The 15,159-nt window shown below is 33.5% G+C and overlaps 1 protein-coding gene across 1 annotated transcript; it reads left to right on the forward strand.

Annotated features, from left to right (window-relative positions):
* Nucleotides 1-9,033: 9,033 nt before the first annotated feature.
* On the forward strand, nt 9,034-13,547 carry TRIADDRAFT_32809 (uncharacterized protein; the record flags this gene model as incomplete). The annotated part of the gene is made up of 17 exons (XM_002117581.1): nt 9,034-9,135; nt 9,268-9,348; nt 9,522-9,644; nt 9,737-9,821; nt 9,916-10,075; nt 10,613-10,675; nt 10,703-10,766; nt 10,852-10,964; nt 11,150-11,330; nt 11,436-11,532; nt 11,672-11,770; nt 11,944-12,041; nt 12,214-12,339; nt 12,440-12,540; nt 12,632-12,674; nt 12,778-12,923; nt 13,070-13,547. Coding segments are annotated over 17 exons (2,160 nt in total), but the record flags the coding sequence as incomplete, so codon positions are not given.
* Between the last annotated feature and the right edge of the window lie 1,612 nt (nt 13,548-15,159).

The following is a 15,159-nucleotide window of genomic DNA, read 5'->3' on the forward strand; positions in this document are numbered from 1 at the left end:
ACTCGTTAGTTCGTTCTTGCTATCTCAAATACCTTATCTATAACAACCATATCATTGTTAGCCTATAACTTGTATCTCAATAAAATCCTTGATACCTTCTATCATCGTCTACCTTCAAATACTTTACGCTACTTCAAGAAGATATTATTACATGCCTTAGCTCTCTTGTACTGTAGGTGGGCTACAGAATTTTCAGTCAATCAAACCCTTTATGAGTGCGGTGTAGTCGTAGTAGCAGTGGTAGCCTACTTGCTGCATTCATTGTTGTTGCTGCTGTGCTTTAATTTGGTTCGCCTAATCATACCGAGGACCAACTATCCTCCATTAATTAAGCTATCTCGTACCATTTCTACACTCTCTTCCAGCCCAGTTTACAACTGGGCCTATTTTCCTACAATCTTCCAACGTTAACCTTGAGTTCATTGGGGAGGTGAAAATTTTTCAAGGCGAGCCTGCCTGCAACAGTGATTGACCACGTTAGGCCGGTCACGTCATTGAATGTCAACCTGGGTCCCAATAATAATAGAATTGGTAATAATTGACAGTCGGCGTACTGTACCAATTCTTTCTGGTATCGAAGGTGGTTTATTGACTAAGGCCGTCATACAGTTATAAATGGTATAGTAGATTGTATGGCCGTTTAGCATCGCCAGGATTCATTATGGTTTTACAGTACTGTATTCTGCGTCCAAACGTCCCCACTAGTCCCCAGCGCATTTTGTCAATTTTTGTCAACGTACCAAAACCAAATCGATCAGAGTACCGCCGCCATCAGTTTGTTGCATTTTGTTAGCATTCAATGCTGCATTGGCACTGGGACGCCTTGTAAGCTAGAGCAATCGGACGATTGGTTCACCATCCGTAAGCACTGGCATCGAAAGTGCTGTGAGGTAAGCTTGTTTTCAGCCCAAACTATCACATAGAATGGTATCATCAACCCGTTGAAAGGTATTATGGCTACAATGACTTGTTTCGTTGCCACTGTTATAAGAAGGAGAGAAAAGAGTCCAATCATTGTATAGACAATCGCACTCGAACACTATTGACTTGAAAATGATTCAAAATTGCAAATTGATAACTTGACGATAGAATGGACGTAGAAATGACTACCAGCAACCGTCATCATCATCATCGATACTTTACAGTAGACGATTGGTAACTTGGCTGCATTGAATTCTCCATCCATAGTTGGTACTGTCGCTTCTGTTCGACGTATTGTTATGTCTAACCTTGACCACCCTACTTATGCCATTGAATTCAACCTCGAAAAAGGAGAGATAGAGAATAGACGACTGAAATTACAGCACAACCAAATTAGGCATTTTCAATCCTCCAGCACCTTATTTTTCACCGCTGATTCTACGGTGCTGTAGCATACCTACTGTATTTGAGATATATCAGGGTCCACTTCGGGTTATTAGCCCCAAGACAGACACAATATTGTAAAAAATGATAACTATCCCAACTCATTCGCAATACTCTTATTACCCGTACTAATATTATCCTGCGTGCAACAGTCAAATCTCCGGAGTATTCAGCTTTGAAATAGAAAGATTATACTAACACTACTAAACTAAAAAGTATCTTGACATGAGTGTTTCCATATCGCTTTACCGACGCTACATTTTTGAACGCTATCAGTTTGTAACATTGTGTATTCTCAAATTATAATAATTATTAACGTTTATGCTAGGCTCGGTAGACTGGACGACACTAGACGAATAACTTAATAACGATTACTGTAGACTGTAGAGTATGGGACTAGCAGTCTTGTTCTTCGGTGCACAGCTGTTTACTACTACTTCACAATATCCATTGGGATTTGCGATGCTGCGCTCGTTATGATGTATTTCACATTTCACTCAACGTGCCATTCGTTGTAAATCAAACTATAATAAAAATATGAAATTGCCCTATCAATTGATGAATTGATAATTGCAGAACGCAGGGGGGGGGTACACAATGGCCCCTCTCCCCTTTTCAAAAAAGTCCCTGCAATGCCTATTATGCTAGGCGATGGTCAAATTTGGATCGCTCTGCATCCCTTTGAATATTCTTTACTCTTTAAAATGAAATCTTGACGTTGGTATGATTGACTGTATCCAATGTGTACAGTACTTGCGTAAATAGATCCATTTTAATCCATTTATGATGCTCTAGTTTTATCACCAGCATGATTTTGTATTGAAAGCAAGTATGTACATTGTACACTACTAGTGCACTGTTGCACATTAATCCAGACGTATTTGGGATACAGTAAAAAGAGTGGGTTTATCACAGGCAGGATGGCAGTTTATTTTACATTTGACTGCTTCGGCAGTGTATGAGTTGACAGTAGCAATCAAAAACGTTGTCCCTTCTTTAATCATTAAAGTAACCTTTAACTACTCAGTAGTCTGGGATATGTGCTAATGTCAGTGTTTGAACGAAATAGGCTCAGATAAACAAAAAGAAAGCAAACAATTACAACAAAGCCAGAAATACGCTCTACTGTCAGTAGGCATTATGCAACAAATAACAATACTGTATGCAGATGCAATAATACAAACATACAGTAATATGATTTAACGGGTTCAAAATTTTCTACTAGTGGTAGTGAAGAAAAGAAAGAGGGAAGGACTGTCATTTTTCCTTTCTGTACTGTGTACACTGTAATTTACTCCATATTGTACACGTATGTTGTATTTGAAGTTGTTGTAATAGTACATTGGCTCTAACAATTCTCATAATACACACTGGGTCATATCTTTGGGAATGGAACGCAATTTTTCGTCAACATGGCGGTATACTCGACAGAGTCTATTGACTATAGTGTGCAGTCGAGAAGACGCGAATACTACTTTGGAAAATGAATTATACACTAGTTTTGGTTGTGTATTAATGATGACGACATTGTAGTACAATGTACTATTCAGGAGAGTAATGTAGAAAGCATACTGTAGCTCTGGGGAGAAGAAAACTGAACTTGGATAGTAATAATACGGCAGAATCATATGGTTTAGAGCTAAAGTTGTACAGATTCCTATATCATGACAGTATTTTAGACCATATCCGTCCGATAAGTTTGTGAGCGAATCATTATATACGTCTATAATATTATTATGACTAACATGTAGTCCATGCAGTATCTATCCAATGACGTACAATTAGTTTATTTGCTTGAATTTATTAGTTACCGTTACAAGCCTTACAAAGCTCCCCTAAATGCTGTTCCAAAGATAGGATTATTTGGTAGAGATGGCTATCACCAAATTAGAATCATTCCGATCACTAATTTAAAGTTTGGGTTGGTCGATGAGATAAAACAAGCCCATACTGTAGAATAGAATTTGGAACAGGGTAAGCTAACACGCTCATCTTGTGCAATCATTCAGTTCATTGAGTACGATAGGTGGGCATTATCGACACGGGTGTAAGAGCCCAAGGTATCAGGGCGGCTAAGTCATTTTGCTGCGTCAATAAACAAATAATAATTCTAATATCACATTCTTTCGAAAACTAGTGGATATCATTGAGCAAGTCTGCTGCTATTCACGGACAATCAGTGATGCAACGCAATGACTGCAATCGATTTTAGCAACGTATTTCAACCATCGTCAATCATTGTATGATTAAGCTATATTATACGTAATACTGTTGATAACCCACAAGCCTTTAATGGCGTTGTGGGCTCAACAACAACGTGCCATGTCATCAACTACTACATTGCTGCGCATCTACTAGTCCATGGCCATGTTTCTACTTCTGATAGGCATCTAGAAAGTTTTTCCAACTGGGATTTTTTTGCTGATGATTACGTTGTTTTATTCGAGTCGTCAAGGTTGCTAAAAATAACGTCAGCTGATTGATGGTCACGTGCTTTTGGGTCTTGCCGTACCGTACCGGTTACAGTACCAGACAGTGTCGAGTACAGTACTTAGTACAGTAATAATTGAATCTTCCAGAACGGGTGTCCGGGCTAAGACGTAGGATGTTGGAGAAAGTGGAAGTATGGAAGTATTTTGCGGGGTTTCTTGAGTCAATTTTATACCAAACGAAAGAGAATAAGTTGATTGACAAGGATCTGTCGTCAAAATTGCTGTACGACGTTTCATTTTTTCATAAATTACGTTTAAAGACAAACCGTTCTTTCAAAAACTACAGTACCCCCAAAATGGACAGTACTGATACATGCGTCATTGAGTACTATACACTGTACACTACTAATATTACGTACTAACACTCGACTAAAAATTCTCACATCAACGGACTGCAATTTCAAGGAGGTTCAAGATTGCCACAACCGGCAGCAGCAGCAGCAGCAGCAGCAACGTCTCCATTTTTGCAACCTATTTGTAATCGCAATTCTACTGGTCAAACCTTTTGCAGCTATTTTGAATTGTGCGCTATGGATGATGACGGGGTAAATGCTAATCAAGTATTATTGATACATACAGCATGGCCACGGTCGAATTGATTGATTCTTGTTGATATTGTTGATTCGTTAATAGTAGCAGGCTGATGATAGGTTATAACACGATGCTTGAAATTCGATCCAGTTGGAGTCCACACTGCATTCGCTAGTGGTTCATCATCAGTGTTGATTGATAATCATGAGTACAGCTAATTGACAAGTTTATTCTTTTCCACTCTACATGTATCTCATTTTTTCCATGCAAATGTAGAGACTGTATGAACAGAAAGGCAGTCCTAAACCAATATCAGAATACTGTTTGAATTAATCATCCACGCGTCTATTCCGTTGTATTGTACTGCAGTAAAATCATCATCCCTCTTCTTTTTATTATAATATAGTATACTTCAACAGGACGTACGTCTAGCTAACGACTTCTTTCCGATATTGTCAGTCAAAATGGACTACGACTGCAGTAATAGCCGAAAGATAGTCATGTTATCCTATACCCAAGTATCGCTACTGTCCATTGAATGATAACCTTTCCATCAACAAAATCATCATCATACCAATGGATCATTACATCAAAATGCATACTGTCCAGCATTCATTTTAAATATAGAAATGTTATAAATTAGTTCAAAGGAATAAAGCACATTCGACCGATCCTGCTTCCAACAACATCATTTTGGATTGTAGTATGATATTGTCAATACATGTTGGAGATAGCATATCGATCTACAGTATAGACCACACTACACAAACATTTTCTCGGAAAATGATAACAATTAACAAGATGCTCCTTCCAAAGTTTCCCTTTCGGTCTCCGTTAGGTAAATGATTAACATTATCTTATCAATACTGTATAGTACCATTCGATTGGGTTTGGATACTGCTTTATCGGATTATAAAGTCAATTATATCCAATCATCATGATCGATCCTCGTTGGAGATATATTGTCAACACTGAAATACAAGTGAACAATAATTGACATACTAGCATACACGTATCTTTCCATTTGGCTAGACTACCCTCAATAGTGTTAAATTGAAATAGTATTCTACTGAACAGAACTCATGCTTACTACCTATATCTCAATTCTAATACTGTTTTAACTTATCGGATTATTTCATCTTTTGCGCTATCGAATTTGAAATCACTGTTGTAGATGCCTACAAAGAACATTCATCGAATCGTTATAGCAATAATATTACTATGAATCTAGTCGCTGACCACATCAATAGAAATAATTTGAAATACATTGATCAACCTTTGTTTGCGTTTTACAGCTAGACAAACTACTATTTTCCAGTCTATAACATGTACGTGGCTATTATAGTATCATTGTCATGATAGTTTACGTCGCATATTAGATGAATATTGAGAAGACTATAAACTCTCAATACCAAATTATAATTGAAAGTTGTGGTAGGATTAACTTACGCGTTTGTAGTTCATTTTATCCTAACTAGATCAAAATGTAAAATATTACTTACCGTAGGATCATCATAATATTTTTTAGCAAGACCGACATCGATCAATAGATGCATCAATTGAAATGATTTTACCTAGCCTAATGAAATTTGTCAGTAAGATGGAATTGATAATTTCTGTTAGCTTTTCTTATTACCTAGTCAACGGGTATACTTAATTATAGATTGACTGCAATTGTGGTTAATAAGTGCTATGATGTGACCCAGTTGCTATCAAGACTAGCTATCATTGAAGGAAAAGATAACCATTGTGATAGCAATAATAATGATGGTAATCATAATTTATAATTTATCATCATTACTGACTTGGCTATTGTTAAAAATTATCCTAGACCAACTGTCAGTCTCACCGCTAGTTTAATTATAAACAGAAAGCGATCATTTTAACTGTAGCTTATTTGACTACGAACTTTTCTAAGAATTTTTGTTATGAAAAACATTTATCCGTATTTGTTATCGAGTTTATTTATCGGTCGTCTGATGCCATCATTATTTATGAGTAAATATGATCACTGATTGCCTCTAAAAAAGTAGCTCTAATTAAGTACTATGTTGATACTGCCAATATGCTACTGTACTCATTTATTTCATTTGGTCTACTTTCGAGTCGACTAACCAAGATACATAATATGACTCTTTAATATCTCAGAAATTGATTTATTGCCATCTTATAAAGAGACTTGAACTTTCATGATTGAACTGTACACCAGTATTTTATGAAACATTCCGATATTATTGCAATTGAAATAAATGGATCAATCATCAGGAATGATAATATGCTTGACAGGATATGATAATAACAGATAACATTTCATTTTAATAATAAAGTTATTACTAATAGCATATTCGTACACAATATTTTAAATTCGAATGCTGTCTAAAGAGAGGATGTGAAGGAAAAATCAGTATGCCGGAACCATATTACCGCCACACCGTCACTTCTATTCATTGAACATGAGGCTGTTATAATATCATCTATTGACTATCCTTGGTATTGCATCAAAACTGGCTATGTTATGCCAAGTCCTTTTTCTTTCCTTTCATCTTGTCAAAGCCATCTAAACAGTTTAACATTGTATTTTTTTACACTTGATGATGAATTCGCTATTTTACGGTATTGTTTTGATGCTGATGTCGTCACGAACCTTACTAGTAGTGATTTGTACCCATTTGATTGTACTGTACTGTAATTGATTGTTAGCTTATTTTCAATTATGGGAGGGCTAATTTTTCAATTAATTTCGATGAAATAAATATACAGCCACAGATAACAAAATCAATTTTCTAATACGTACGCTAATTTATTTCATATCATTATGATTTAAACTACTTGACCAACTATTATCATAATTCTAAGAACTTTCATGTCACTTTGATCTCTGCTTCTTTCGATTACTATTGTCTATTTTGTAATATGGATGTTATGAATCTATTTTAAAACGTTCATTGTTTATGATTATTCTTATATTTTAGTCGGATAAAATACTAATGGCTGGCGCTGATCACGGTCAGCCAAATAATCAGTCATCGCATAAGGTAAGAACTCGGTTAACAAAAGTTAAAATCGTAAATGTAATCTTCATATTGCAGTAGTTTATATCTCATGATGAGTAATTGAAGCAAGTTAGAAATACTTGGACCAAATAATATTTTTTATTCCTTGTATCATTTATTACATTTTATTACAGTCGTTTTAAGGTCATCATAGAGGCAATTACATACAATGCTGGCTATCTTGAATTTTGTAATGGTTACTTTACATAATAATGACAGTCTGAGTATACACTTTGACTTCAAATTGTTGATATAGTTAATCATTGAAATGCCCAATTAAAAAGTCATCGAAACCAATAGGAAAAGATAAATTGTTAGCATATCTGATTAAAACTACAATCTATTGAATGAATTTTTTCATCCGTTTTATTTTATTGATATAGAAGTTATTACTAAGTGAGAAAAAAAGCGACGCGCTTTATAACGATAAACTTAGTCCTGATACAGGTAAGTTATCTACAACAAATAGGGAAGCTACGAAGTTATAGATGATCATTTACTATATTTTAACTTTCATTCACCATATAACAATATAATTAACAACCATGTTAGACCTATTATGTACATTGTACAGTATTCACACAATACTAGTTGTAGTGTTATTTTGAAATTCTCTCTTAGCTCGGATATATTATGCATTTTAGAAGCATTGAAGTATAATTGAATTATTCTAGGGGAATATAATTCATGTTCTGAAGATATGAAACATTTACGACTGCCGCGTCATTCATATTCGGCAGGTCAGGATATACATGCAGGTCATGATTCTTCAGCTTGCAGTCAAGGTAATAGAGTTGTATTGATAGTGATACATAACGGAGCAAAATGAGGTTACAGCAGCCATTTTTTAAGACAGGTGTTCAAAAGATGAATTAAAGAGCTGTAGGGAAAATAAATAGATTAAATTTAGTAACTTCAATTATTAAACTTAGTATAAACTGATTGCGTAAAAAAGCAAACAACAGTTAACTACCTTAGGGCGTACTCTGTAAATATGATACGGGATACTAAATAGCAAAGCACCTTTATTGATAATTGTAATAATCCATTTGCCAAAAATTTAATCTACTTATGTATCCTTTATGAGCAATTTTCTTGTAATATGGGATCCTTTATTTAATAATATTGACAATTAGAGTAGCTAATTGTTTTTGATACTGGAAAAACGATCTTGCTAGGTGATATTTCTACTGAAGATGAGGATGGGCCAGCTTCTTTGTCATTCGATAGGGCCCATGCGGGTAGATATTCCTTTAATTATAAGGTAAAATTGTGGACAAATTATGTGGCCTTACTCTAAGCATAGTACTGACTATACTAACTCCTTTTCCCATCTGACAGATTGGCGATAAGAAGTTAAGGAAAGAGTCTTTTAAGGTATTAATTAATCAAGATTTGGTATTCGCAATGAAATAATCAATTGCATCTAGAAATATTCATAAATTACTATATCATTATATGGGGATAATTTAATTTTAGCTATTTTTAATTCTTCAAGTCTCTATACTCTATTCTTAAACTATGCCATCTATTATAAATTTCTACTCGTATTTTATGACTGGTCTTAATCTATTTCCACTTTAATTGAGTAGGCTATGAAAATGAATTATAAATTAATCAAAAAGAAGGTGCATGAAGAGTCTTACAGTAGTCTAACTGATCCATCAGCGGTTATTACCCAGTCTTGGTTAAAGGTTGGTTGATTGAAACAATTTTATTATAGGTTTAGCAAGTCTGATTTGAAGTCCATTATATACACATGTATACGTCGTATATCAACAACTTTTCAAGCACTACTAAAGATGTATCTTCACTTTATTATTCAGATTCGGGGTTCATTAAAGACCTGGGCAAAGTATTGGTGCGTCTTAAAACCTGGAGTATTACTAATTTACAAACATCAAAAGGTACTTTGTATATTTCAGTTAGTAAAATGTATTGATCAACCAATCGAATCTGAATTTGAATTGATAATAAATTTAATTACGTTCTAGCGATCGTACAAAACAATACTTATATCCTAATTTATAGTTCGATTACACACTTGAGCTAATTTATGCTATATTTACTAAATTCAAAGCATGAGCAATGGATAGGTACTGTTCTTTTAAACACATGCGATGTTATCGAGAGACCGTCAAAAAAAGAAGGATTCTGCTTCAAGGTTTATCACCCATTAGACGAATCAATTTGGGCAACTAGGGTAATATATTTACTATTATAAATCGTAAAAATTCTTCAAGTCTCGATAGAAGTGCTTAAACTTGATTATGATTGATTAAATTTTTCATTTAGGGTCCAAAGGGGGAATTATCAGGCTCAATTGCACAACCTATGCCTCGTGACCATCTTATCATTAGAGCAGCAACAGAAGAAACTGGTTGATATCTTAATCTTCTATTGCAATTATATTCTTAAGGTATTAATACTCCTTTGTAAGTTAGTTTACTAATTGTTACAAAAATTTTATGTAGGGAGATGCTGGATGGATTATATCGAAGTTTCTATCAAATCACGAAACCCTCATCCTCATGTTGATGTTAAAGATGATGCCGCTGATACTCCTACCCGAGAGGACGTAAACGCTAATGAACCAAAAGAAGACTTTGCAATAAAATACTTAACAGCTAACAAGTACAGAATTTATTGAAGCATAAATTTCAACTTAATCTTTTAAACTGCTGTACTTGGATCGTTATCGTAGATTAATAAATTTTAACTTCATGTTATCTGACATGGTATTATAAGCAAGCCATAGTGTTTCATAATTGATAATAACATTTTAATACGTTTATGTTTTGTTTTTATCGTTTGATTCAATAGAGATCTAGAAAGAAAGAGAGAATTCTTTGGACTGTCGGTAAAGCTAAATATGAAGCTAAAGTGCTATCTAAGCTATTCAGTGCTTCATCGTAGCTGTTACAATGATTATAATATTGAAAAAAATTTTATTGCTAATTTAGGAAACTGATGATCGTACAACAGGACCTGCTGAAGGCAGTGGTGAGCTATAAATAAATAATATAATTAATAAGAGCAAAATAAATCTGAATTAATTTGTGACACTATCCTTGATACGGCCTGCATTTCAATGTCTAGACGCAATCTCTCTCAATCATGAGGACATCGTGGTTTCAACCTCTTATGTTCCTGGGCCATACGATGATGTAGTAGAGGTAAAGCTAATAATTCTTGCCAAATTTATAAGCAGATGACGAATTTTATTGGAGTTGAGTTTTAATACTGTATTATATTTCAGAGTGGAGAATTGGTTGAATCAATGGAGGACGAAAATAAAAACCTTCTTTGGGCTATATTAAAGCAAGTACGTAAGGCCATGTCTTTGATTTAGAGTCCAATTAGCGTTGTTATATTCAAACTACTTATCTCAAAACGATATAATCTCTTAGGTTAGGCCAGGAATGGATTTATCCCGAGTTGTATTACCGACTTTTATTCTTGAACCTCGATCGTTGCTGCAAAAGCTTGCTGATTATTACTTTCATGCTGATATCCTATCACGGTTTGTAAATGTGAAAAATTGATACATAAATGTACGTTTATTATAGTGTGTCATATTTAAAGGTATCTATAGCCATTATAGTTTTCAGTTTATTCAAGATGTAAAATGTATAGTAGATCCTTAAAGTTACTTACTGGAATTTTTTTCTATTATATAATTTAATTTCTTGGATATACGTATTACAGTGCTGCAAAAGAAGAAAGTCCTGTAGTTAGAATAAAAGAAATTGTTCGTTGGTATCTATCTGGATTTTACAAAAAGCCGAAAGGATTAAAAAAGCCTTACAACCCTCTTCTAGGAGAAATATATCGGTGCCAATGGAACCACCCAGAAACAGATTCAGTAACATACTACGTTTCAGAACAGGTATCGTACTTTTAAGAATGTTTGCAGCTACAAGTAGCACCTTAGCTCGAAAAATGGTTTAGAAATGTCGTTACTATAATCTAAAATATTTTTAATTCGTAACAGGTATCACATCACCCACCAATTTCAGCATTTTTCATGGCAAATCGAAAAGATGGATTTTGTCTAAATGCCTCAATTCTTACTAGATCGAAATTTTATGGTTAGCTCTCGTAATGAATAACGATAACGAAATCAAATTAACTTCACTGCATAACCTGTAGATAGCAATGATATAAGCTTAGTTAATTAGAGGTCTGGTTCAAGTAATTCTAATGATTCCACAAATTTGATGTCGAAAGGTAACTCAACGCAAGCGATTTTGGATGGTTCAGCGACTCTGATGTTGCTAGACCAAGGAGAAGAGTATATCATTACGTTACCATACGCAAACTGCAAAGGTTAGTCTATAAGAAATAGGCAATATATTATGATCGGTGCCAGTATGACATGATATATTTCCATTCTTAGCACTAATTGGAAACTAGTCTGTTAGGATACATATAATCTTTGCTTACGAGTATATATTAACACTATTTGAGTAATGCTTTAATTAATATATTACACATTATAGGTATATTAGTTGGTACGATGACAATGGAACTTGGAGGTGATATTTCCATTACATGTAAGAAGACTGGATATACTGCTGAGATTTCTTTTAAATTAAAGGTACCATATATTCAACTTTGATGCTTGATAGACTGTTCGTAATAACAATTTTAAATATAAAGTTAATTTGTCTTCGCAACGGAAGTACTTGTTAGCCCCTTGTGAATTAGCTATTACATTTATTATAAGCTGATTTAAAAATTTTTTTTTAATCAATCGCTATTTCCTTTAGTCATTCTGGGCAAAGAAAGATGCTACTAATCTAATTAGCGGCAAAATTAAGCATGGTAAAGAGGTTCTATTTACCTTGGATGGTCACTGGGATGGAGAGATTTATATTACCGATAAAGTTACTGATGTGAGAATGTTACATCGATGATATACATTAGCCTATTTAAACGATATTGACTATTCAGTAAAGGAGATATCATTGATCAATAACTTATAATTAATTATAGGAGAGATCATTGTTTTGGAATCCAACACCTGAAGTAAAGAAAAGTAGATTAAAAGTGAATGTTGTAGAATACGAATCTCAAGATGATAACGAATCTGAAAAGTAAGTGTTTTTGCTTTTCCTAGACAAAATTGCTTAAATAATTTATGTACAGTATAAAGTTGATATTGGTACCTTGTTTATATTAATTCAGGTTATGGAGTAAGGTAACTGAAGCTATCAATAAAAGTGATCAGGTAAATATGATATAAGGACAATTTTACTCTTAGCTGTAATTTTAATTTGCTGCTCATAATTCCAACATAGATTAATTTATCTATGTATTATATTAATATATAGGAAGCAGCAACTATTGAGAAATCAAAACTAGAAGATCGTCAGAGGAAAGACGCAAAAGAACGGAAAGACTGTGGTACTGAATGGCAACCAAAATTATTTAGCTGTGTGAACGAGGATGAAAATCGATATGTCTATCGTTATATTGAGTAAGCAATAAAGTTTAAAATTTAAAATACTCATAAAATAGTTGTTGGGACTTATGAAGTAAATGTCCGGATGATTATTACGGTTAATTATCTGTAAAGACGATATTGAGACCCTGATTTAAAAATTATTACATGATTTGTTACAGTATGCGACCTTGGGATCCAAGTAATGATTTAATGCAGTACGAATGGAATGGCGAAATTAAAACACAAAGGCGGCATCGTAACCCTGTAGTAAAAAATCTTGTTAAAAGGGAATCGTCACTTACTAAAAACGCTAGTAGAAAAGTTGTCAGAATGAATAGCCACAGGAAACAAGTCGATTCTAGTTCTGATGAATCATCAATTACACACACTACTGGAAGTGAAAAAAGAGAAATGTCAATACGTAATAATCCAGGCTTTCGAGAATTTAAGCATCTACAAGATTTGGTTGTATCACTTCATTCTCAACAAGATAGGTGGTCTCAACAGATGGATGGCTTGCAAAAGTCCATAGAACGCATCGATAACCATTTAAGTGGTATGTCAAATCGTCAGGTACTAACGCCCTTTCGTTTAGTATGGATTTTATTATCAATTTTTGTTGGACTTACTGCATCATTGGCGGCGTATTATTTTTGAAATATTTTTTCAGTTTTAAATTCAGTTACTACCGCAATATTTTATTATTCTAGCCTGTGGATCACTTTTTAAAAGTATTACTGTATAGACCGATATTGAAAAGAATATTTTATGTATCTATGCCACCTGAGATCCTAGCAGTGCATCATACGAGTACAATAGAAGCAATTAAATACATGTTATCCTCGCTGCAAAAATTAACGATGATCTGCTTCTAATCATTCTATACATTATTGTAAAAGCACATTATGACTATTATTTGTTAATATATTCTGGTCTATAAGAATTTTCGTATTTGGTAATACAGCAATTGTTTACAACTTTACTGTACGGGTTTATAACACGATTTAGATTCAACTACAGAATGTCGCGATAGCGATTTAAAATTTAAGGACTGGGTTCTTTGCAAAATTATTACATTATTGTTGGATTTTATTTTTGACTTTCATATAAATAAGTCATATAGTGTATATGCAGTGTGATAAAGCATTCGTTGCTCGATTGCATTTATGACAATCTGTTTTGCGGCTTAACTAGTGTATAATATTGCTACAACTTGAGTGTTACAGGTATTAATTAATAGTTGTGATACAATTTTAATTTTTATGAAATCAAATTTGCCATGTGGTAATTAATTTATTTATTCTTATTTTATCCATGTTATTTGTATGGGAAGCATAGTAATAAATAAAAACTGATTTAAGTCTTTTCACTCTAATACTAATTCTCGGAATTATGTGTATGTTTGTTAAGATAGATCTATCTCTATATGAATAAAAATTTCTGAAATTCTTTTTACTTATCTCTTTTATATGTCAGTTTCTCGACCCAAAGCATGTTTATCTATGTATGTTGCCTAGTAAATGATTGTATTTAATTAGTATTTAAGATTTATGATTACAGCTTATGGTACTAGCATGTTATTGCTCGGATAAGATAGTAAAATGACATCAAGGCTTTGCGTGTGTTCATGGTTAAGTACAGCGTCACCGATTCCGCATTAATATTACCACTTATCGATGAACGTAATTTTTATTTTGCATTTATCACCGATAATTATTTGTGTACACACAGCCTATGATACCTGATGAATATATGATACACATGGAATATTCAGCATAAAACTAATCTGTCAAGGTGAAGAGCAGTTGTTTAGGTGCACGTATTCGCAGTTAGGTTACAATTCTGTAACCTATATTATATTGACGCGTTAAAAGTTGCTTTACAGTATACCTCATTGCTTATTCCAAATTTAAGACTTGGACTTTCTACAGTAATACACATTGCAAATATATCAGTGTATTGATAAGGACTAATAATCCAATTAGTTTAGAATCATATATTGTCTGTTCATTAACTAGACACAGTCGTATAAGAACTCAATTATTTTCACTTACGGATTAATATTGTAAGCTATAAATTTTCTTTTATTTTGTATTTATTTACATTATACTATTACCTTGATCATACTGAAGTATCATAAAGAGAATAATGATATGAATGGATACAACTAGATCTTTCGATATTGCAGTATACTCCGAAACATTGGTTATAATAACCAAGTATTTATTACTAATAAAATGTAAATCTTTTTATATTATGCAAAAGCGAT

This window comes from Trichoplax adhaerens, genomic scaffold (genome assembly GCF_000150275.1).
Source record: "Trichoplax adhaerens TRIADscaffold_26 genomic scaffold, whole genome shotgun sequence".
NCBI lineage: Eukaryota > Metazoa > Placozoa > Uniplacotomia > Trichoplacea > Trichoplacidae > Trichoplax > Trichoplax adhaerens.